The following is a 25,816-nucleotide window of genomic DNA, read 5'->3' as shown; positions in this document are numbered from 1 at the left end:
AAACAATATGAAGAATTAAAACGAGATACTACAAATGTAACAGAAACTTACAAGTTAAAAAGAGGAAATTATGAACTTGATACCAATTAATTTGAAACCTAGATGGAAGCAACAAATTCCTTGAAAATGTTACCTTATGAAAATTAATTCAAGAACAGAACCTGACTACTTCTAGAACCATTAAGGACATTTAATATACAAAATAGTTTCCCCTCAAAGACAGCTCCAGGTTCAGATGGTTCAATCTGAGTTCACATGAACGAACATTCAAGGAAGATCTCTTATGTAACCATCTTGGGATCGCTCACATGTGGAGTCCGTAACGTGTACTACAAGCACTCACTTCAGTGTTAGTTCTCTTCCCCTTTCTCCCATCCCTGGACACAGACAACAGGAAGACCACATCACAGACCAGTTGGACAAAGGAGTTCAAGGCTTCATGGTAACTGGACTAAATTACCTTTTCATCTCTGATTTCATGAAAGAGTAATATTAAAAATAAACCACAGACTTAGAAACATGACGAGAGTGATTTTCACCAAATGCACACACCCATCACTTAAAAGTCAACAAAGTGGAGTCTGGAGCGTTTTCTATCTAGCCCATTTCCTTCTAAGTTATTTTTGTCCCCTTTTTCTCTTAGCTAAATATCGCAAATTCTAGAGCTTTACCATTGAAAATTCCTCCCCAGAGAGAAAATGTTTACTTGTCTGTGGAGCTACCAAGAAATTAAATTAACTACTCAAAGTGGAAATTTTTTTTTATTTTCAGGAAAAGAATTCCTACAGCCATAACTACTTTCATCTTCCAAGAGACAATAATTCCGCACTCCAGCTTTCAGATGAAAGGAATCAAGTTCATGCCTCCATCTAATCTTCTTCTGAAAATGAAAAGCTGACAATGCTTTGAAAAAAAAAAATAAAAAACAAAAAACAAAACCGCTTTTATTAACTATCAGAACAAAGACACAACGTTGATTTCTCTGTTCCCAGCTTCTTACGTTATAAGTGATTTCTGCTATAAAGTCAAGAGAAGAGAGTAAGTTATAAGGAGTGGTAGCTCAGATAAAATCAACACTGTGGAGTATTCTTACCTTAACAACAGTCACATCCATGCCAGATAAGTGTAAAATCGGGGCAGCATTTTTTTCAAATAGAGTCCTTGCTTTGCTGTAGACAAAGGAAAAAACACAAAAATTTTGACACCAGCTCTCAAGAGGAAGAAGAGAAAGCCTAACCACCTTGACTAGAGTTGAACAAGAAACAGCCTGAGAAACACGGGTTTCCTTCACTCCTGCAAGCACAGGAAGGCGAACAACAGGTCATTGGGTTCTACGGGGAGAAATGGAGACGCTACCACTCTGGGGCCTCCAGGAGTTTACCTTCTAATACAATTGGCTCTCTCTCACCCATCTGGGATGCTTGCAGTTCAGTCTAGTTCCTCTAGAGAAGAACATGACAGTACATATGGCCCCACTCAGGACACAATGCTTGAGTCATTCAGCAAGTATTTATTGAGCACCTACTACGTGCTAGCCACAGGGGTGGGAGCTAGGGATACAACAAGACAAAGCAGACAGAAATACCTGCAACTAAAGTAGCATGTAATAAGTCCTCAGAGAACTTATTTATATTCCAGTGGTAGAGGGAGGAAGGTGTATTTAACATTTTTCATGTGGCCCAAGGGAATATATTGAACCCCACAGAATACGGATTAATTCTAACTCAGTGGATACAACCTTTGAGGGAGAAACACATTTTTAACGATTTCATATACTAGAGGTATCTCCATTTCTTGAGTTTCAAAGCTGTCATGAAAGCCCTGGAGAAGGAGCAAAATTCTTTTCCATGAAGGCAGAATTTCTGCTACAAAAGGCAAGGTTTCAAAGTGTCTAATGCAATGTTAGGAAAATCAGCAGCTTGTCTGAAGCTCACAGGCAAAGTTGCATCCTTCTCTCTGTGGCCCCATCACTCTGTATATATCTTTGTTAGGAATTTCCATATGGCATGACAATCAATGATTTGCAGGACAGTCTTTGGGATGAGACTGGAAGCCTTGCAAAAACAGACACCAAATCTTATAATCCTTGAGTCCCCCAGCCTCTAGAATTATGTCCGCACACTGAGAAGATACTTAATAAGTGTCTGATGAATTAAGGCACTAAAGCATGAATAAATGAACTTGCCCCAGTGCAGACATGTAAATTCTGCAGGAAAGGAAAGGACAGGATTGTGAAGTCTTGTGAGAAGACAAACAGTTAAAGAGCACTTTGAAGAGACAGAGAGAGAGAGAGTGTGTGTGTGTGTGTGTGTGTGTTAGAAGCATTGTATACATTGTTCTGACAGTGACTCTTGTCCAAATCAGGTCAGGAGTCAGAAACAGGGCAAACAGGGCCCAGGAATCAGGGGATGCAAAAGTAGCAAGTAGTCCCCAATGGCATGGTCTCAAAGTTGAACATACCAATCAGTGGACCTGTTTTTCACCCAAATATTTTCAACTATCACATCAGAAAACAAAACAAAACAAAAAAGTAGAACATTTGAAACCACAGCGAACATGTAACTTTCACATCCACATTTATTCAGTCCTCTTTCAAAGATTTTTAAAACCAGTGATGCAAGTTTAGCAGAAAGACATATGAAGGTAGCTAATGAGGAGCATGTAAATGCACAAACCAAATTCAACATTCTTTAAAAAGAAACAACCACCAAAGGGCAGACAGAAACACACACAACATTTCTTCTTAGGAATTAAAATAGAAATGGAGAAACTACTGGACAAATTTTCACACAGACCGTTCAAAAAAAGTACCTCAAACCAAGGGCCTACCTGAGCATGTTGTAAGGAAATTACACAAATACCCCTGCCCTTTCTCCTGACCTGAATTCTTACTAGAATGAACAGAAAAGGCTAAATGAAAATTCCCCCTTTCCAGCTCACCACAGGTGGGGCTTAACCCAACAAGAAAGAGCTGAGCTAATGATAGTACAAACGTTTCTCCTTCCAGGCTTGTTTCCATTACTGGATTGATAAGAAAAGATCAGTTGGAGGTAGATCCGTTCTGAGAAACAAAACTCTGGACAAGTCTCAATCGGCTATATTAATCATTTACAACACATCTGTAAGCTCCTCCAAGTTAAAGAAATAAGGATTTGAACATTTGGGCTTTTACTCACATCTTTATGTGATCCCACGCTATGGAAAACCTCTAAAATTCTACTGTTCCAAATAAAAGACTGAAAAGCAAGTGTTACCAATAAGAAATGCATTATTTATTATATAATTAAAGGTGAGATAGCACCAGAGCTAAATAAAAGCTTTATATATGTACCGCAATTTCTAGGTTCACGTACACACAGAAAAATAATTACTTCTTAATGTATTATTTATTAATGCTAAACACACAGTTATCTTATTTCTTAAGGCGCCTATGTAGTTTTAAACCAGTACTACATAATGAAATAGTTACATGATGAATTATATATTATGTTTCAGAGTAGAGCCGAGATGACAAAAATAGTGCAATTAAATAGTGAAAGCTTTAGGGAAAAAAAAAGATGCCAGAGAGCTTCAGAGTGGCTCATACCCGGAAGCATGGAGGGATTCACCTTGCTAAAGGGGACAGTAACTTTAAAGACTTTCCCCGGCCTTACCTTTAAAGATAAAAATGTACTTTTAAACAGTAATCCACCTTTAAAAATGCCAACACATTTACATGTAAAAATATAAACAGAACTTAAAACTGCTCTAAAAAATTGTTTTTTAGTGTTATTATCCTTTGTAAGTAGGAACTTAAGGTAACAGAGTACAGCTTAAACAAACGGCCATACATTTTTCTTTTTCAGAATTAGCTGGTTCCTAACTAACTAGGTCTCTAAAGGAATAGGACCTGGAACAGTAACATTAAAGTAGGCAGAGGGAGACACACAAGCACTTTCGGGAAGGGTGGGGAAGCAAAGTAGGGAATGTTCTGAACCTAGCTGACATGTCAGTAATAATCACAGTAGCTTATACTCCTTTCCTCCAGTGCTCACCATGAAATGGAAATGTAAACACATTGTAGGCATTATCTCACTTAATCGCAAAGGCACCTATTCCATACGGTAATTTTTTAAGGTAGGAGCCATCACTTTTCCCATTTTACAGATGAGGACACTGAGGATTTAAATTAAGTAGTTCCTATAATATCACAGAGCAGAAGAATATCTAAGGCCAGTCCTTCAAACCCTGGAGCCCACAGTTCTCTGGTAGCTGCTGCCACAGGCCACCATTGTTTAGTTATCTTGGATATTTTGATTGTGTTGGGTTAGAACCTGTTCATTTGTTCGTATTGCTTATTAAACAAGAATGATCAATAGGCATTAACATTGATGTTTACGGGTGGGGAGAGGTGGCTCTAACAAAGCCAGTCAATTAGGCAGAATCACAGAGCCAGTTCAGACAATCTGTAGGTAAATATCTTAAACTGAAGAATTTAAAGTAAGGTGTGGTGTGCTTGGGTGGCTCAGTCGGTTAAGCTTCCAACTCTTGATTTCAGCTCAGGTCACTGTGAGATCGAGCCTGGTGCCAGGCTCCATCCTGGGTGTGGTGCCTGCTTAGGATTTTCTCTCTTTCCCTCCCTCTCCCCCTCCCTGCTCATTCTCTCACTCTATCAAAAAAAAAAAGACATGATTTCTCCTTATTATCTGTAAAGCCACATTCACTCTCTCAAATTATTGGAGAAACTTCTTTCAGAATCCCTGCGTCTTACACAAGATCACCAGTTATAAGCTGGTCCCAACTAGTCTTTCTGTTGTGTTGTTCTTAATATCTTGATGTCATTTGACAAAGGTCTTATAGAATCCAATGTAGTACATATTTTTTTTTAAAGATTTGATTTGACTGAGAGAAAAAGAGAACGAGAGCACAAGCAGGAGGAGCGACAGAGGTAGAGAGAAAGGCAGGCTCCCGCTGAGCAGGGAGCCCAACATGGGGCTCGATCCCAGGACCCTGAGATCATGACCTGAGCTCAAAGTAGATACGAAACAGGCTGAGCCACCCAGGCACCCAAGAATCCAACCTAATACACGGTTATTAATTTTCCAATCCTCAAAAAAGACAAAAAGAAAGGTTCTGGTTGCTAGGGATAATAAAAGATATCACTCCCCTCCCCACCTCAGACAACCTTTTCATTCTATTTTTAAAAAATACTTTTTAAGTTTTAAATGATTTCTTCTAAAAGCCTTCAAGGTCTTTTTTATTCACCTTTCCAACTGAAGGAGAACCGCAACAAACACTGAAACACATTTTTGTTTGCCTGTGGTATTTTAAAATTTATAGACTTTATTTTTTAGGGCAGTTTTAAGTTCAAAGCCAAAATGAACGAAATACACAGAATTTCCATGGGCCCTTAGCCCAGTTACACACACACACAGCCTCCCCCACTTTCAAATCCTGCACCAGGGTGGGACCTCTGTTAAAATAAATGAACAGGAATACATGATTATCAACCCAAGTCCCAACTGTTCTTCACACCTGAATTCCCACAATTTCCTCACACAACTCTTCCAGGCCAGCTAGACAAGGCCACAGACTGGCCTGCAACACAGCAAGGGACAGAACTAGTTACTCTGGTATTCATATTCACACACACACACACACACACACACACACACCCCAAGAGCTATTTTCTTAGGAAGATTGAATGTTCTTCCTCTGCTGATCTCCAAGACCTAGCTCAAGGTTGACTCCTTTTGGAAAGAATGTTTCTGACTTCACAAGCCCACAATGTTTTGGCCATCATGGAACATCCTGGAACAGAGAAGGCCCAATCATTTACACCACAACAGCAGGAGCTATCTGCAAGCAGGTAAGACTTACCTGAGAGTATTAATTCTGGGATTTTTTTTTTTAATTTATTTAGAGGGGAGCAACAGGACTCAATCCCAGGACCCTGGGATCACAACCTGAGCCGAAACCAAGAGCTGGCCGCCCAACTGCCTGAGCCACCCAAGCACCCCTAATTCTGGGATTTTTATTAAACTTCAATTAGACAAGTTTGCCAAGCATCAATTAGCTTTAAAGTTCTAGCTCACTAACCACTATTTCTCCATCACAAATTAATCTCATTGCTAGACGAGTACGGAACCTACTTCTTCCGACTCCACACAGTCCAACTAGCTTCCTAATATTCTGTGACGTTTCCCCCCTCAGGACAACTGAGCATGTGACAAATCACACATTGAACTACCCTCGGCAAGCTGCAGGATTGAGAAAAACAGTCGCCTTCTTCACTTGTGCGTTGGGAGGAATGAGTTGATTGCCAAACACCTAAAAAGGAAAAAAGCAAAGTTTTAAGCAAATACTCTTTTATTCAGTTAGCAATTATATATATTCATTCATTCCAAAGGAATTTACTTCCAGGAGACATGGCACCTACTCTGGGGGGAAAAAATGTTCTTTCATGATTCATACTGATAAAAATATCATGAACCACCACCAAATCTACCATTATTTAATGACGATCAGCTAAATTTTGTAATAAAAAAAACTCTTGCTCCATCAACTAGAGGTAAGTAACTTTTCTTTGCTAAGATGTGGCTAAGTTTATTACAAACAGATAAACCAGGAAGCCACAGTACATTAGAAGGGACGTTTAACCCACCTGCCAATAGCCTTCAGAGTATAATCTTTTTCTCCTTCAATTCATTCCTAAGGCTTATTCATAAAGAACTGTGATACCAATTAATCTTCATATTTTCATACATGTAAAAAATAATCCTAATAGTCTGTTTGTCGCCTCCTCTTTGCAATGTGTATAACTTGTTAACTAAACAGCAGCAGCTAGGGGCTGAAGGAAGGCACTTGTGATAAGCACCGGGTATTGCATGTAAGTGAGGAATCACAACACTCTACTCCTGAAACCAATTTTTCCATATACGTTAACTAACAAGACTTTAAATAAAAACTGGAAATAAATAATAACAATAATAGTAATAATAATAACAATCCATAGCATCAACTGGCAAGGAAAAGAAATATTTACTTGGCACCCAGTATTTGCTGCTGTTCTACACATTATTCAGAGCGCTCAGAAACTTAGAAGGTACTAAGTGCTCTCCTTTTAATAGTTGAGAAACCAAGATTCAAAAAGATTAAGTGAAAGTCACACAGTTTATAAGTTACAAGCCTAGAACTTATACCTAACTCCCAAACCCCAACTTCTACTCTGTCGGCTCTGAAGAGCAGCTAAAGGAGGCAGAGTTCAGAGGCACAGAGAACCAGCTGTGCAGACTCAAAACAGGAACTAAGGGAACTACTGCTATTCCCCCTGGAGAAGACCACCAACAAAAATAAGGAGGAAAACACCAGAGTCAGAATGTCGAGTCTTTGACAGTGGGGAGCAGGTCTGGGCCAAGGAGGCAGAATTCAGGTATGGAAGCGCAAAGAATGAGTTAACCAAGAGAATGAGTTAATCAAGACTTTTATGAAGTGACTCTTCTAGTAAGCGACTACCACCCCTCCTGACAGTCCGCCAGGGAGCCGTTCTCTCCATGATCTATTTCTTCCTTTAGAAAAGAAATACACTTTTTCTGAAAGCTTCAGAAAGAAATACTGTTTCATTAGTACAAAGTTTCTGGTACATTATAATTTCTACCCTGTCTTCACTTTTACTGAGTTCGACCTTAATATTTTGCTGCCAAATCTCCAAACATTGTAACATGTTCTTTTGCTACCCATAGTTTTTCTGGAATGTGGGCAAAAGTTTTCCAGTCAGCCAGTTTCTCTGGCCTACCAGACTCCAGATCTACAGTTCCAGATTATTCTGTGTCTTGGTTTCTCACCTACTGGCAACTCCAGGTGCAGGTTTACGGCGCATTAAGGAGCTTCTGTAAGACTACAGGGAGTTGAGATTATGTGAGATTAAAAAAACCATTCTTTCAGGAATTTAGACTGTAAAGGGCAGCCATCAACAGGAAAAGTAACTGGAGTCGGCTCCGAGGATGAATCTGCTTCTGTTTGCATGGGGGCTGGGACAGAAAGAACTCCGGCATGGGAAGGGGGAAATATGGAGAGTGAGCAGTGACCAGAGAAGAGTCTCTGAGAAAGGACGAGAAGGCACTCAGCGCAGAGGGGAAAGCATTCTCCTTCAACAAGAAAGCAAGGACCCTGTGACCACTCTTCCTCTGGGGGACCAAGAAAAGGCTCTCCTCCCAAGCTTTCCCATTTGCTAATGGAAAATCAGCTCAGGGTGGGGATCATTCATTTTCAAAACAGCAGAGCCACAGGAGATAGAACGGAAAAGTAATCAAACTCCTAAAACACAGATTTAGAGCAGTTAGATCACCACCAAAAAGAGCAATGTATTAATAGTATCTATTGTCACTGTCACCCGTGAAAACATTTCCGTAACAAACATGAGGTTTGCCGCCCACCTCCTTCCACTAAATACATCATACCTTTGTCATTTTTTACTTCAAGTTTCTTTTTTGGTATTTCTGATATCATCAGCTTAAATGACATACAACAAAAAGGCAACTCAGTCATGGAAACTCACCTGCAAGGCACAACCTACAAACTTGGAGGGGAGGACACAACAAAAATGTGGTCTTGAACTCGAAAAGATCTATAATGCAACTATAATACTGCCGGATACATGATTATTTCAGAGCAGTATCACGGGCCTGGGAGAACAATGCTCACATGGTCTGAATCAGCTGTGCTGAACAGGCTTTAAAAATATGAATCAATGCCTTGAAAGAACATTTGACTTTAAGGGGTAACGCGTGTTCTGAACAGAAATCCTCAGGGGTTACTTGGATCAGGGAAGATTCAGGGCTCAGCCCGATCTTTAAGGACTACCACAGACATGATCAAACTCCCAGGGCTCCAACCAGCCCAAGTATGTGTTCTTAGGACTGATCCAGAAGTAAACGATCTAAAAGGGTGGGCGTTGGAACTGCTCTACACCAGATGGTTAACTTCCTCCCGCTCTGTTCAGAGCTGGCTCTCGGCCTGACTCATCCTCCCTACGGTAGGGAAAAAATCCACACTGCACCGAGGCAAGGCACCGTGCTTGTCCCCCGGGGTTAGCCCGAGTTTGCTGCGCAACAGAGATAAAGCAGGTTTTGATTTTAGCACACTCAGTGGTATTACCTGAGCTTCTTGACAGGCGGCTCTCCTTAGCAGGTTGTCACTATCAAAGCAAACAAAAGAACGAACATTAGCTTTAATAAGCAGGTTACAATCCAAACAAAACTGCTTTTTTTTTCTTTAAATATGCCCAACTCTTCCCTATAAAACACCCAAGTGAAAGTCTCTTCAAAACCTGTGACACATAACGAGCACATGTGAAAAGAACTTTCTCTGAAAGAAATCCTATGTTGAGTGTTCCCACAGGATGGGGGGCACAAGACCCCTCCCTCCACGATGTCCACATCCTCATCTCCTGAACCTGAAAATATGTTATCTTAGGTGGCAAAGGGGATTTCACAGATGCGATTAAGCCTAGGATCTGGAGATAGGAAGACAGTCCTGGATTAGGCAGGGGTGTCTAATCTCATCACAAGGGTCCTTAAAAGCACAGAAAATTTTCTAGGCTGGGATCAGCAGCAAATGTGACAATGGAAGAAGGGTCAGAAAGGTGCAAGCTTGCTGTTGCTCAACACGGGAGGAGGCCACAGTCAAGGAATGAGGGCACCCTCTAGAAGCTGGAAAAGCAAGGAAATGGCTTCTCCCCTAGAGCCTCCAGAAGGAATGCAGTCCTGTTGACACCTTGACTTTGGCCCTGTAAGACCTGTGTCGGACTTGTGACCCACAGAACTGTAAGATAACAGATGTGAGTTGTGTGAACTATCCAGTTTGTAGTGATTTGTTAGCACAGCAATACAAGATGAAGGCACATATCCTGCATTTTCCTTATCTGGTGGAAATTGTTCAGGTGATTTGCCAGAAATAAGTTTGATGCTTAGTCACTTTTGCTACTATGTTATCTCTTATTTTTTCTGTCACTGTCATACACTCAATTGCAGCCCAAATGGGAAATTTTGGCATGAGGTGAAACTCTGGCTTGTAAAAATGAAAACATTCTATCAGAAAAATGTTCATCTATGTAACATAAAGGTTCCTAAAATGTGTTTATGCCATTATACTGTAAGAACACTGTAAATGCCGATTGCCCACCAGGCTCCAGAATCTTCTTGAAGAGTCAGTCATCTCTAATGTATGTTGCTGGCATTGCTAAGATAGTAACTTCAACCTGGTTAATGACAGTTAAAAACAGCCAATAAACAATGTATATGAAAGAATTAAAAAGAGAAAAGGGTTCTTTCACTTAAATTCTTTCTTTAAAAAAAAAAAAAAAAAAGTCTTCCTAGACCTTCCTTCTAACATTGAAGTCCTCAAATTTTGCATTTTTACAGTTACCCAAAACTAATTTTGATAGTTAAGTCTGAACTGAAAGAGAATAAACAACCTTTCGCCTTTTGCCACAGCTGCTGTCCAAGGCTACGCAATAATTTTTCTTCCAGAGCCAGACTGAAGAACAAACCCTAGACATCAACAGCAGTCAGCTTTAACTAGAAAGTACCATGTGAGGGGAAGAAGCAATGATGCCTGTCTGTGGGTATTTAGAATACAAAAGAATATAAAAACACTTAATTCAAAGGAATATGTACACCCCTACGTTTACAGCATCATTTTCTACCAGAGCCAAATTATGGAAGCAGCCCAAGTGCCCATCAACTAATGAATGCACAAAGATGTGGTGTGTTACTCAGCCATAAAAAAGAATGAAATCTTGCCATTTGCAAGGACATGGATGGATCCAGAGAGTAAAATGCTAAATGAGAGAAGTCAATCAAAGACAAACACCATAAGACTTCATTCATATGTGGAATTTAAGAAACAAAACAACCAAAGGAAAAGAAGAGAAAGAGAACTCAAGAAACAGTCTTAATATAGAGAACAAACTTATGGTTATCAGAGGGGAGGTGGGTTGGGGGGTAAAATCGGTGATGGGGATGAAGGAGAGCACTTGCTGTGACGAGCAGGGCGTGATGTACGGAAGTGCTGAATCACTATGTGGCACAGCTGAAACTAATATAACACTGTTAACTACACTGGCATTCAAATTTAATTTAAAAAATACTGCCCATCTGAAACCTAAGAACAATGTTCAATTAAAATGATAAAGCCATACCTCAAAAGTGCATTCTGTCCCCTAACAAACATCTCACGGGGACTAATCCCTTGTGAAGTCTAGTCCACAAGCACCTTAACTGCCAGGTTCAGTCCCACTTACTTGACTGATACCACCCCGTGACTCCCACGCAGCAGAAGGGAGGTGCACAGGCTTCTCTCCCTCCCCCCACTCAAGGTTCACGAATATTCACGTTTCGCTCTTCTCAAATGCTCTCCAGCAACTCCTCTCGGTGAATCATCCCAACAGCAACAATTACATAGATCTTACACATATACAAGATGAAATCAACTCAATGTACAGAGTAGTCAAATATTTAAAAATAATGAACATGTCAATAACCTGACACCTCCCATTCATGACGTCTATACAATGCTGAGGTAAAATACTAAATCCTTAGTAACCACTAGATCACCAGATAAACCTGGGTTCCTTGCAGTAACCTGAGCAATGTCACTGGATCCCCCTGGTCTAGGCTAATCCTCAGTCCGGCTTCCACACTGGCCCTGGGGGTACCACTACCACCATACAGAACCACAAGTGCTCTTCCAAACACTTGTTTCTTCCTATAGATAGAATAACCTGTACCTCCAGTCTCTTCTGTGATGAACACATCCTACAGTCTGTTCTGTACAAGCCCCCTTACGGCTACAATGGCTGCACACCTGCCCGTACATCCCTGCCCGATTCCCCCAGCTGGCTCCTCGCCTCCCACTAGGGCCAGGCCTCTGAAGGTGCCAGGCTCCTTGGGGTCCTTCCTAAGACACCGTCTTCCTTACTGCACTCCAGCCACATGGACTCCTGTGGACCTAGATGAAAAGAGAATGGCCCCAAATACAAGAATACAGCACCTTGGTTCACTGTTTCCTAAATTCTTTTTTGCTAGAAGTAAAATTTTGAATGTTAACTTGTGATTAAGTATATGATTAAAGACCTCAGTTCTCTCGAGCTTGCTAATACTTCTTGATTTACCGGAGTGCTATTCAAAATCAAAAGATTTCTTTATAATTAATTCCCTGGATTTTAATGTGCCAGATGGAATATGCTGTCAATGCCACCTGTGAGAAAGCCAGATCATGTGCCAATTTAAATACTACAAAAGAAAATCTCATTATAATCATACTTAATTTTTTTAAATATCAAAAATGGCATTAACCATCTTGATTTTGCTCTCTGAACCAAGCTGTTTCTAAAAAATCAAACATATCCACAAAAAGATTTCTCCCATTGATCTATTCTGATCGCCTATAGCCAGCTCTGAAAACTATTTCAAAAAAGAAATTCCAAAAATGTTCCAGGAAAGGCATTTTTACCGGAATAAAAGAGAAAATAACTTGAAATTCATGGAGCAACTCCCATGTGCCAGCTACCACAGCCACCGTTTTCACAAACCTTTAACCTTTGTAACAAGCCTGCCAGACAGGCAATATATTCTCATTTTATGTATGATGTCGTTAAGGCTCAGAGAACTAATGGACTTTCCCAAGATCACCATGTGACTAAACAGCAGACTGGAATTCAAACCCAAAATAAATGCTTTAATGCTTTTTCTTAACTTCAGACAATACTAGATGCATAATACTCATCAGTATATAGACTCGATAGCACATTCATGAATCACACATTACTTCTAATCTCATCTGATTTTTAAAATTTACATTCATAGTGTTTTTTCATAAGTTCAGGTGTGATAAAGCTCCCCAAAGTAGCAGGTGAAACTAACTCACTCAGCACGAAGCACTGGGTACCGTACAACCCAGATCCTGTCCTGACCTGAAGCCGCTTCCGAGCGCGTGGCAAAGGACAGCTCCTGGCAAGTATCAGTGATAAAGGAAGAGACGTGTTTCTTGATAAAGGACGTGCCAGGCACTGTGCTAGGTGTGGATGTCCTGGTGCATAAACCCAGCACTCCCCATCCTCACGAAGTTCACAGGATAGAAGGGAAGAGAGGCAGTTCAACAGTCATAACATGACATGACTCTTATGTGCTCTGCAACAGGGGCCCGTTCAGGAATATCTAACCTAGGCTTGAGGGAATTAGAAAAGGCTTTTTACAGGAAGTGACACTGCAGTCTAGATCTGGGGAGAAATAAAAAGTAGCAGGGCAAAACCAGGAAGGGGAACGCAGGCGAAGGCAAGAGCCTCTCAAAGCCTCAGAGTACGAGCCTGGCCGATTTCAGAAACAGAAAGTAGTTCTGGACAGCTGGAGGCAGCCCGCCATGGGAGGAGCCCCAGAAGAGGAGGGCAGGCAACACCCGGGCCCCAGCAGCCTTTTAAGCTATTTCAGGAATTAGGATTTGACCTTTAGGGCCATAAGAAGCCATGAGAGGGTTTCAGGAAGATAAGTGAGGTGACCAGATTTACATGTTAGAAGGATCATTCTGGTTGCAGCGTGAAGTCCATATCAAGGCAAGTCTGGATCTAGGGAGCAGGGTGGGTTCTCCAGGAACACTGGTCAGCGATGAGCCCATGATGAGCCCTGGAACCAGAACTGAGCAGAGCACAGGGGTAGCTGATATTTAGGAAGCAAACTTAACAACTGGTCCGTGGGGATTGAGGGGGTCGAAGGCAGCGTCCACATATTTTTACTGAGCCTTTGGCCGAAGGTGGTACCACTCAGAGATGGACGGCAGCAGTAGGTACTGGTTTGGGAGGCCGGAAGCTAGAGTTCATTCTGGATCTGCAGATCTGGGATAGCGGCCAGTGCAGGTGGAGGGGTCCAGGGGACAGCTAGAAACACATCTGAGATTGCAGACATTGATCTCAATTAAAGACACACGTGGTAATAGTGCTGAGAGTGGAGCAGATCGTCTACACAAGGAAGCGAGAAGCCCCAGGAAGAGAGGCCCTGAGCCCTGTGACAGAGGACAGAGAACGCCAGGTGAATCTCAACTACAGTGACACTGAGCCTCACTTGAAAACCAAAGGAAGAATGTGCAGAGGGGTCCCTGGCTGGCTCAGTCAGTGCAGCACTCGACCCTTGATCCTGGGGCTGTGAATTCGAGCCTCACGCTGGATGCGGAGGTTACTTTAAAAAAAATTTTTTTTTTTAAATAAAGGAAAAGAAAAACGTGATGGACAACTGAGGCAAGAGGTTAAGAACCACTTCCTATCCCCATCAGGCCCTTGATGCTGCCTCCACTCTCAGCAAGCTGTGCGTTTCCTCCTCCTAGTGCACACAATGAGCTTTACCCCTGCAGGGATTTGATCGTTCTACCTCCTCTCCCTTTTAAAAACTAGACCGCCAAGCACAACACCACCCACCCCTTGGCCCCACCACAGACAGAACTGCTTGTCTTCTTTTCCATCAATACAACTGCCTTGAATTCATGGACAGTTCACCGTTTTCTCTTCCACAGCACACAGCACAGACTCTTGCAGATAAACAGCGCTTAATAAATAACTGTTTAATAAGTAAGTGGCAAATGTTTGAACAGGAAAAACTGACTCACAGGGCTCACAGGCAGGCTTTGTCCTGTAGGGGGAAACTGAAGGTGATTCTTCATGGGAGTACTTGGCATTCTCAAGCCAACAGATTGCCTGGGTAGTTGCTCACTGTGATCACCACCAAAGGGCAAGAGGAGAAATTGCTGTGGTGCAGCAGAGGATGAAGACGTAGAACAGTCATGGGCACCTGACAGATCAAGACGCATGGCTGTGCGAGTGTGCACGCGTGTGCGCGCGTGTTCAGGGGACAGGGTAATGGAACTAGAACCATCTAAAAGCTGAACGAGGAACTCCTTTTGGTATACCAGGAAGCCCCACAAGAACTGTCCCAGTAGCTGAGTCTGGTATCAGAGAAATTCTAGACTGCTAATGGGGCAAGAATCTGAAAGTGAACCTAAGACCCTTTTACCAAAAACAAACAAACAAACAAACAAACAAAAAAACCCAAACTACTGTATATAAATTCCAAGCCTATGCGCTTTCTACTACATCATGCTGCCTCCCAAGAGAATTGAAGTTTAACACAATTTAAAACAGTTACATCAAAAAAGGTCCCTGAAGATCTGCTTAGTACTAAAACGCAGGTTCTTTGATAGACAAACCAGAAGCTTCTGGATTGGAAAATTAAAAAAATTTGCTGATGTCACTCTGCCTGAGGCTTCGGAAGAACATGAACGTGCCTGCTACCACAGGAAATGCGATGCTCACAATTTATTCTGCGCCATAAAGGTTTTATTTATTACTTCAGGACTGCAAAATAAGGTAAGTTGTTATTCCAATAACAACTTGACATGGAAAGAAAAAAATATCATATTGATCCATCCTATTTCCCAAAAAAGATATTTCCTTCTACAGTGTAGAGGCAAACTGGACAGCAATTTCTACCACTGGCTTTTCCCTTGGTGCACGCAAACCCAGTTTCTGCTTTCCACAAAGCAGGTTTCAAGCTTAGATGTTTATAACAACTACTTCAACTTCTCTGAGCTTCCTAGAATAATTAATCACGATATTGCCAGTGGCACTGCCCAAGGATTGTCTGTGTAAGAACCCGGATGCAGTGGAAACGGAAGCAGAGACAGAAAATAACCTTAGAGAAGAGATTCTCTTGTGTGCAGAGTGGGGGACCTTTGTCAAGTAAACATCGCCCCCTCCCACCCCACAGCCCAGCTCCCCACCCAAACACAGGAAGGCTGCCGCTGTGCGAAGCACCACACATGGGACGATACTGCTCATCTCTGCCCGAGACAAAGATCTGTCACCAAGCAAGGAGACATGCAGCCTGCTGAAGAACATGCTGGATATTCTGGGCCTGAAGAATACTCAGTCGAGACAAGTAAATTGTTAGAGTGCCAGGTCACAAACTCCAGGAGAACCATAAAGACATTGATGACTTTGAAGAGGATTTTAGGGCCTTCTGGTCTGGTCTTTCCACTCAACCAGAGGATGACGTTCCTTCTTGTTCTCCAGGCCTCCACGTGATGTACTACCTGCTACTTCAGAAATTTGTATCTTCTTACCTCTCCCAACCACAATGAGATAAAGAAGTTCCATAATGGTCAGGAAAGTCAAGAAGAAATCCTACTGATAACCACATATTAAGTGATGACTGTCTTCATTTCAATGCCCCTTAGAGCACATACAGGGAGAAAATAAGGAGTCAGACGAGCAATCACTGGCATTACAATCTGTCATCCCTGTTGCTGCTGGGGAAGTCTAGCAAAGGAAAAACAAAGTTCAGTCTACCATCAAATGTAAAAGACAAATGTATGGCACCACTTCAGTCTGGGCTAGTGAAAAGTACACCACACTTACGTCAGGAATCTTGAGGTCAGTGTACCCCTGGATGGATTTCTTTACTTGGTGGTATATTCAACAATATACAAGGATCAACTTTTTTTTCTTTTTTTAACATTTTCAGTAACAACATAAAGCAAGCCAAGGGCATTCTCCAAAGAACTGTATTTACTAAAACAGGGAAAGAAGGAGCGAGGGAGGGCATCAGTCCCTCGAGTCCGCAGCGAACGAGAACGGATGATTCACTGAAATTAAAAATCTAGAGAAAATAGCTACTCTTGTAAATTATACACAAGGTACTCTCCTCTACTTAGGCAGATACAGGGAAGACAGAAAACAGATTGCACAGAGGTTACGTCAGCTGTTCGAGAAGAAAACACAAGGGGGAGTCCCTTCTTTCCCTCCAGGCCTACCGGGTGTTTTCTATAAACCACGGGTATAAAGGGGTATTTACTCTGGGCTCTAGGATACAGGGCAGACCTTTTGACCTAGCAAATCATAAACTAGCCAGCTCCTACGGTCAGTGTTTCTGCTGTCCCACGACACGCACTACCTGAGATGTTAGTGGACAGTTCTCTCAGCACAGCCTGGAGAAGCTAATACCACTCACAGAAACAGCCCTGAAAAGTATGTGAAATCAACAAAATTTAGATACGCCTCCTGCCCTTCCAGCTCAGTCCTCCCTACCCCACCCTCCACCATCAACATATGGGAAAGAATACAGGTTCTTTTAAAAAAAAAAAAAATCCGTTTTCTAAATAAAATGACAAAAGAGCTAAAAGGAAAGGGAATATAATTAAACTTCATTGCACCTTAAAAAAAAAAGTTCCCCATTCCCTATCAAATCTGAGCTGACAGGCATGTTATTTAATTGCCCATAAATGAGCTTCTTTAAATAGCACCTATTAATACCCCAAACTTTAGCATCAGCTTGTGCAGAGAGAGAAGAGAGGGAGAACCGTGAAATGGCTGAAAAGCAATACGAACTGTTTCCTTAAAACCACAACAGAATGTGAAATGAGGAAAAGCTGTGAGGGGAAAAGCCCTCCCTACCTTCCCCCGATGCTGAACTAGCCCTGCCTAGACCACCAACTGCAAAGTCAGAGGCTAATCCGAACTGATGTCAAGGTAAAACATCTGCTTTGTCAGAACCCCCAAGATACCTAAAGATGAAGCTCGAGACATTACTGAAACCATAATCTGTACCAAAAGAAATAATACGGGTCCAGTCAAGTGTGGCTCATGCATAATTTATTCCTGGAATCTAACACATTTCCCCCTGGATATGCTGTCAGGGTCTCAAACACGACATAGCTAAAAGGGAATAGAATAATACCTCCTCAAACCAATTCTCCCAGGCGACTTGCCTCTTTCTGTATCACCAATTATCCTAGTCTTGAAACCAAAAAATGACTTCTCTTCCTCTCCTTCAACCAACCAGCCAGTCCACTATCTGATGCTGGTAAGAGCAAGCACTTACGGTGGGAAGCCAGGAGCCAGGCACGGGACCAGGCACTAGGACATGCATCAGTTCACTTCATCCTCACACCTCACCTGCTAAGCAGACCTCATTACCCCAGACCCCACTACCCCAGAATGAGACCAAAATGCAGAGCTTAAGGACTTTAAGGGGCTTGATAGAGGTCTCATAGCTACTAAGTAGTGAAATGCAAACATGTCTACCTGCCTACAGAACTCATGCCCACGTATCACTCACACGGTCAAGCCTCACTGCTTCCATTTAGTTTTCCATTCCCAATGCCACCACTCTGGTCTGGCCTCTCTCAGCTTGTATGTATACTATCAAAGTGCGCACACACACACCTGCAGCCTTCCCACGCCCTCCGCTCCAGGGTCTCTTGCCTAAGGGGGCTGCACGACACTTCCTGAGCCCAACTTTGCTCATGACCCGCTCCTCTCCTTAAACGTCGTCACCGAGTCACCACTGCTCACCAAATGCTACAAACTGCCTACACAAAGACTTCCGGAATTGGGCTTTTCCTCCCATTCTAATGGGAAAAAAAAAAAAAAAACAACCTAGAGACTGGAGTCTCTGGTGAAGTCAAACTCTTTGCCAATCTCCAAAAATACACCGTGCAGTGCATTTCCATCTTCTGCCTCTGTATCAGCTAGCACACGGTCGCACTCGCTGAAGGCCCAACTCCAAACACATCCTAGTTAAGATGCTTTCTCCCACAAGGATGCAAAGCCAAAAGAGAAAAGAAGGGCTACTTCTGATGGGAGTGCGTGCGTTCTTTGTGGCTGGCCCTTTTCTAAGAAAAATCAGCACAACAACCTGAGGAGATGGTTTCCGATCATCTCCAGTTTACAGAGAACTGAAGCCCAGCCATGGTGCATTGCGGGCAGATGTAAAGTCAACATTCTAACCCATATGGTCGCTCCTCCTCTTAACCGCGTGGCTCTAGTAACTCTCAGAAGTGACTGTATCGACTTTGTAATGGGTGGGCCAAGCCGATCGCCTCTAAATGCACCGATCGACCTTAATATCCCCCCAAACAGAACAACTCAATGCTGCGCACTTTCTGACTTGATACCATAAGAAATCCACAACACACGGAGCACCTGGGTGGTGCAGTTGGTTAAGTATCTGTGGATTTCGACTCAAGTCATGATCTCAGGGTCATAAGATTGAGTCTCGCATTGGCCTCTGCACTGCGCACATAGTCTCTTGAGATTCAATCTCTCCTTTGCCCCTCCCCCAGCCCGCTTGCCAGCTCTCTAAACAAAATATTTTTTTAAAAAAAATCTATAACACATGTATGAGGCATTCTCGTACCAAAAAATTAAACCTGAATCCAATTATGCCTCTGGAGCAGGGCTCCTCCAACTTCAGTATACACACAAATCTCCTGCGGACCTGGTTAAGTGTCCATTAGGACTCAGCAGGTATGGGGTCGGGCCCGAGATGCTGCATTTTTGATCCATTCCCAGGAGTAACTGTGTTGCGGGGCCACAGTGCACACTTCAGATAGCAAAGCTCTAGCATCTGGGTCTGATCACCAGTTTCCAAGACACAGGAACAGATTAAACAACTCAGGACCAGGCTACAGTGAGGAGAAGGATGCATCTGCCTCAGGTGCAAAATTTAGGCCAACAAAAACCACAATGGGGACAAATATTTTAATACAATAATTTAAAAAATCAAGTGAATGCAAAGACCCACAATGAACAAAACATCACAGTTTTAACTGAAGAGAGAACCAGGAGCACTGATTTTTCTTCTCGCCTCAGGCTACAGGACTCTGCACAGCACTGACCGGTGTAAGTTATCCACCAAATCTTGAGTATGAGAAATTCTCCAGGGCAAATGCTATAAATACTATGGAAGAAGGAGGGGGTTAGAGTTTGTGAGGCTTAAGAGACAGGCACTAAATGCATGTGTGAAAATTTGTTTTGATACTGATGTGAACAAAACCATAAAACAAAGAATCTAGGGATAATAGGTAAAAATATAAACGGGCTGTATATTAGAAGACATGAAAGACTTAATTTTGTTAGATTCATCATAATGGCAAGATTTTTTTAAGTCCTTACTTATTAAAGATAAGGAACCGAAGTATAAATGATATAAGCTAGAATTTCTGGCATCTATGTAAAATATTCCAGAAAAAAAAAGCAGAGAAATGAAATGAGATTAGTAAAATGCTGATATTTACTGAAGCTGGGTGATGACACATGGGGATTGATTATCCTCTTCTAATTTTTATGATTAAAATTTCCATAATAAAAAAAACTTGACAGTAATCCTTTTTTTTCTTAGTCACCCCTAACATTCACTTTGTACCCTCACACAGGACATAGCCCAGAGTGCCTCACACATCTGTAATAAAAGTAACTGCTTTTTTTTAATCTGTGCCAGGAGCTGTGAATATATGTCCTAAGTGTCCCAGTATAGTGCTGCCAGATACTATATGCACAAATAAAGTGGAGTTTAACAAGCTGTGCCCAAAGTCACACATCCAGCAAGTGACAAAGAGAAAGCTCGGACCCAGACCCGCCTGGCTCAGAAGCCCAGATTTGAAGCACTACCTTCTAATACCTCCCTTATGCCCTATGGGGCCTACAGCAGAAGACAACCTCAGCTTATGATTCTTCATTGTTCTCATGCTCCCTTAGACACAGAAGCCATTGCGAGCGTTTAACATGAGGACCACCTGGCTTGGAATCACTGCTCTAATACTTACTAGCTGTGTGACCTTAGGGAAATGACTTGATCTTGCTGTCCCTCAGTTTCTTCATCTGTACAGGGCTATTAATCTCACACCGGTATGAGATTAATAATCATCTCAAAGCTGCTCAGAAGATAAAATGAGTTAATAAACATAAAATGCTTAGAATTGTGTCTGGTACATGACAAGCACTGATTAAGTGTTAATGATTATTATCATTACTAAGTTCTCAATAAAACTGAATGACATTGAAAACACACAACCACCCCCCGCCACAGGCCAACTTACAACCACTTATTTTTACTTCTAAGGAATTTTTGGCCACAGATCTTGAAAGGTGGGCTCCCACCCAACTTATGAAAGTCAATGTATAATAACCAAGATGAGTGTTTCTATTTTCAGTGGCAGGGGGGGAAACTCCAATATTAATAAAAACCTAGGGACACATGACCCAAGATCATCACTATAGTATCGTATTTGCTTTGCAAGTTTCACATTGAGGGATTCATAGTGGTTATGGGATTTTAAAATCTCAAAGGATCGGGAATTCTGGCCAGGAAGCTAGATGCCCCACAGAAAACCACAGGAGGGAGCCAGGGGTTACAGGCCAAGGTTGGGGACAGACCCAGCGCCAGAGCATGGAGCCAAAGGACTCAGCTGAATGCCAGGAGCCAGAAGGAGCAAGAGAAGGGCTACCGTTAACTGAGGCAAGAGTCTTTGTTGAGATGCTGTGCCAAGGCTCATGCACCAAAATCACTAGGAGAGAAACCAGAGCCAGAATAAGCAAAGACAAGATCTCCAGTGAAAGGAACAATCTGAGCTTAAATTAGATGCAGAACGGCACAGACCAAGCTAGCTGGAACTGCTTCGCCCTGCCTCTCTTGTGGTTACGTTCTGTCTTCGAACTGCACCTTCCAAGCTATCTTGATACACATGTCAGGTGAAATAAGTAAGGCTGAGATGCTGTTGGACCATCTGGCACATCTTTGCTTCCCTTCCTCACTTGCGGTCTCTCTAGCTGCCCAGTTACCAGAAGTAATTCATTTTAACTCTCAAAGTACTGGACATACAGTGCATCAAATTTACTCACAATTACTAGCATTTATTGAGCCCTTAGGTCTATCAGGACGATGCTAAGAACTTTACCATTACCCACCTGGTTCTTCCATAACCAGTGCGGCGCTGTCATCAGCCCTCTCTACAGGGTGGGGCAGCGCGGAGGCTCAGGGAGCGGCGGTCCTGCCGCCAGGACGCATCCGTTCTGTCTGACTCCAGAGACAACTTTAGACTCCACTGCCTCCTGCCTCCTTTCTCCTGCGCTTTCTATGAGCAGATTCCTCGCCACTAAAAGGGTGAGAAACAAGGGAGGACGACCGCAGGTAACTGTTGGCACAGTGACCTGAAGGACCGGAACGGGATCTCCCCCAGGGAGCCCAGAAAGCTCGAGAAGAGCAGTTGAAGAGGAACGAGCAATACTTAGATTCTCTTTACTTCAGCAAACAGGGTCATTTCCTCCTCTTCAATTGCCCTTATGGAGTCCTGAGAGCAGTCCCTGCTGCTCCTGCCGATGCCTGCAACCAGCTGCAGGGGAAGGAGGCAGAGGGAAAAGCATCACAGGGTTTGTTTTTTTTTTTTTTTTCCCTTGAATGTGAAGGGAAGGGAGGGAAAAAAAGGAAAGGAATTCCCAAGGGAGAAGAAAACTTACAGTAACTGTGGAAAAGAGCCTGCAAATAAATAATACCTGAGTCAAAAGACAAATTCAAGGCAGCAGCCAAAAATGGGGCAGATGAAAATAAATATGTGCAACCTTTTCCAATTCTGTTGCAGAAAAAAATTTTTCCTTGGAAAAACCACGACCCTTATTAAAATCTTAAAATAAACATGAAAATACAGGGAATTGTTATTATTCTCATGTGAATCCTACATCAGGAGATACTATTTTCCTTCCAAAGGGAAGAAAAAAGTCAAATGCACATAATAAAACAATTTGTTTTTTAAAATGTATAAGATATTATATTCACCCGCCTTAGAAATAAAAAACAAGTAATTTAAAATTCTCTAAGATGTTAGCAATTATTATATGCTTATCATGTAGATACTGCTGAGCAATATAAAGGAATGAACTATGGATAAATCCAACAGCACAGATGAATCTCAAAGCCACTGTGCAGAGAGGAAGAAGTCTTTCAAAAAAGAAGGCATATGGGGCTCCTGGGTGGCTCAGTTGGTTAAGTGTCTTCATTTGACTCAGGTCATGATCTCAGGGTTCTGAGACCACTCGCATGAAAATAACCAACCCAGACCCAGGTAAAGAGTAATTATTCAACACATTGTTGAGTAGTTGTTGCTTTTCTTTCCTCTTCATCAAATAATGCCACCCCTAGGACACATTTTTTGAGTTACCGGCCAGGTGAAGAAGAGTACAAGTGTTTGGGAGGTGGGAAGAACACATGCAAAGAGGAAGAGAAGGATAACAGAGCAGGCCTTCTTTTAGAGACTTCTGGAACACAGGACAAGCTGATAGGCAATGGAGGTGGGACAGGAAGGGACCAGGAAAAGACTAGAGAGGAAGACAGGGCCAAATCACAAAGGGCCTCTATGCCAGACTGAAGAATTGGGTATTTGTCCTCTAAACCCTGGAGAGTCATTTACAGGTCATCTGCAGAAGGAGGCTATGATCTGAGTTCTCTTTTGGAAAGAATATTTTGATGGCTGGTCACATGATGTAACCCCAGGACCACTATTTGCAGACAATGTCAAGAGAAGCAAGATAAGGACCTTTATGATACCCTTATGATACTGTACTTGAAAATAGCAGTGTGGGGCGCCTGGGTGGCTTAGTGGGTTAAGCCGCTGCCTTCAGCTCAGCTCATGATCTCAGGGTCCTGGGATTGAGTCCCGCATCAGGCTCTCTGCTCAGCAGGGAGCCTGCTTCCTCCTCTCTCTCTGCCTGCCTCTCTACCTACTTGTGATCTCTCTCTGTCAAATAAATAAATAAAATCTTTAAAAAAAAAAAAAAAAAAGAAAGAAAGAAGGAAGGAAAGAAAGAAAATAGCAGTGTGGTTATGATCACCTCAGCCAGGTGTGGAATGAGCATATCAGAACCTAGGAGAGTCCAACATCAAAGGGATAATAAGCAGATTGAGAAATCACCTCCAAGTAGCTAAAAAACAGAGTCAAGAAGAATCAATGTGACAGAAATTGATTGAAAAGTATCCACTGAACTTGACAACCAAGAAGCTATTAATGACCTTGACAACAGTAGGTTCAATCAAATGATGAAACAGAAATCAAATTTTACTAAGCTTATTCTTCTGTAAAGGTAGAGACTGCAGAGGTGGCGTATGCTTTCAAGAATGGCAAAAATGGAAGAAGAGACACAGGGCAGTGAATAAATGGAAATACAAAGTTGAGAGAGGACAAGTTCAAGCCACCAGGAGTTTGACAAGTAGGAGGGAAAGCAGGAAGGGTGAGACTCAACATAAAGGGAGGGACGGGCTAACCACTGGGAGAACAGGATGTAGATCCGCACTGGAGGGGCTGGCCTGGGACAGGAGGATGGTGACCTTGCCCAATGAGACAGAAAGGAAGATTATAAATGTGTGTGCAGGGCATGGGGAAGAAAGAATGTCTGAGACCTGGAGGAAAGGCAGCTGGCTGGGGAAGAAGGGTTGAGGAGAGTGTTCCAGGAGGGCTCCATGTGTAAAGACCCTCCAAGGAACCCTGAAATAGAACTTCACGGAAAGAGACTTCTTCCAGAGTGTGACCTGATAATTCTACACACTAAAGTGTAGATGTGGCGAGGCTGGAGACGTATACACTTGGGGCCAAGTCATGTAAACTTGAGTCTAAAAGCAGCAGTCCTCACTTCTTTTTTATTTATTTATTTATTTTGTTAAGCAGTCCTCCCTTCTTGAAAGATCACTCTGGCAGGGTGGGGAAATTAGATAAGAAACAGGCAAGAGTACCTGTGAGGAGAGAACAGTTAGGATACATTTAATACGAATCCAGGCCAGGGATGACATTTTGGTGGTGGTGACAGTACAGCAGGCAAAAAGAAAATTGAACACATTCGGCGATGTAGAAGAGGCAAAACGCACTTAGAACGAACGCATGGTCTGAATGTGGGAACGGAGGAGCAAGGACCGTCACGGGGTGACGTTCAGGTTCTAGTTTGGGAAGCCAGAAAACGGTGAGTGGTACTGATCACTGAGAAGGCTGGGGGTGGCAAGAACGTCCTGATTTTCAAGTCACTGAGCTTAAGGCACTGGTGAAGCAGGCAAGTAGATAAGTAAACAGCTGAACACAGATGTAGGTCTGGAGCTCTGACGAGGTCAAAATGCTAATGAACCTGGGATTTGCGGACTGCAGCTGGAAACTGCAGGCACTGTGAGGAGAGATCACAGAGGGAGAGGACGTAGTGTGAGAAGATGGCCTGGGGCAGAGTCCTCGAGAACCACTTCCCTCAGGCCGGAGTGGAAGGGAAGGGCACGCCAAGAGAGCCAGAGAGCGACAAACACCCACACATCAAGGAGGAAGAACAGGAGCCGGTGAAAAAAAGTACTTCAAGGACAGTCAACTGGGTCTGGAGCTGGGCTATTAAAAAGGATGGGGACTAAAACTGGTGAGAATAATTCTAACCAAGACTGAGTAGGGGAGAGCAGGAGTAGGAGGCTGGGAAACGGACAAAACCAACTGGAATGGCTTAACTGTGCAGGAGAAGGAGCGAGAGCCCGAGAAGGCTGGGAGGGCGCGTGAAACGTGCAGCTGAGAAGTGGGTGATGCGCTGGATGGAGAAATTAGGATCGGAAAAAGTGAAGAAAGTAGAGAGAGTGACAGATTAGGAAGGAACCGAAGGAGGGCCCAAGGGACAGGAAGTCTTGGTGACACTGAGAAAGGGAACTAAGGTTAGGAAACGAATAATGGCAGACTGGGGGACTGGGACACCGAAGCTCCAGATTTCAGGAGCGGAACAGGGGCAAGTGACAATAAGGTCCTCAGCCCCCAAGGGTAGAGGAAGTATCTGAACAGAGCCAAAAGCCACATATGGAAAACCTATACTCAACAGTGAAAAACAAAGCTTCTTCTTAAAGATCAGGAACAAGGCAAAGATCTCACCACTTCTGGTCAACGTGGTTTTGGAAGTCCTAGCCAGAGCAATTAGGCAAGACAAAGAAATCAAAGCATCTAAATTGGAAAAGAATAG

General features: G+C 42.7%; 1 protein-coding gene across 5 annotated transcripts in view; it reads right to left on the bottom strand.

The window, feature by feature from the left end:
• AGK (acylglycerol kinase) overlaps window positions 1-25,816 on the bottom strand; it is a 71,761-nt gene that overhangs the window by 38,871 nt on the left and 7,074 nt on the right. For all 5 annotated transcript variants that reach the window (XM_059172053.1, XM_059172052.1, XM_059172057.1 and 2 more), the window contains exons 3-5: window positions 9,136-9,175; window positions 6,230-6,309; window positions 1,094-1,169 (exon numbers count right to left, since the gene is read on the bottom strand). In XM_059172053.1, coding sequence (XP_059028036.1) covers window positions 1,094-1,169; window positions 6,230-6,309; window positions 9,136-9,175 — 196 coding nt within the window. The remainder of the gene's footprint in view (window positions 1-1,093; window positions 1,170-6,229; window positions 6,310-9,135; window positions 9,176-25,816) is intronic.

Source organism: Mustela lutreola, chromosome 4, assembly GCF_030435805.1.
Source record: "Mustela lutreola isolate mMusLut2 chromosome 4, mMusLut2.pri, whole genome shotgun sequence".
Classification (NCBI taxonomy): domain Eukaryota; kingdom Metazoa; phylum Chordata; class Mammalia; order Carnivora; family Mustelidae; genus Mustela; species Mustela lutreola.
This window is presented reverse-complemented; position numbering and strand designations above follow the sequence as displayed.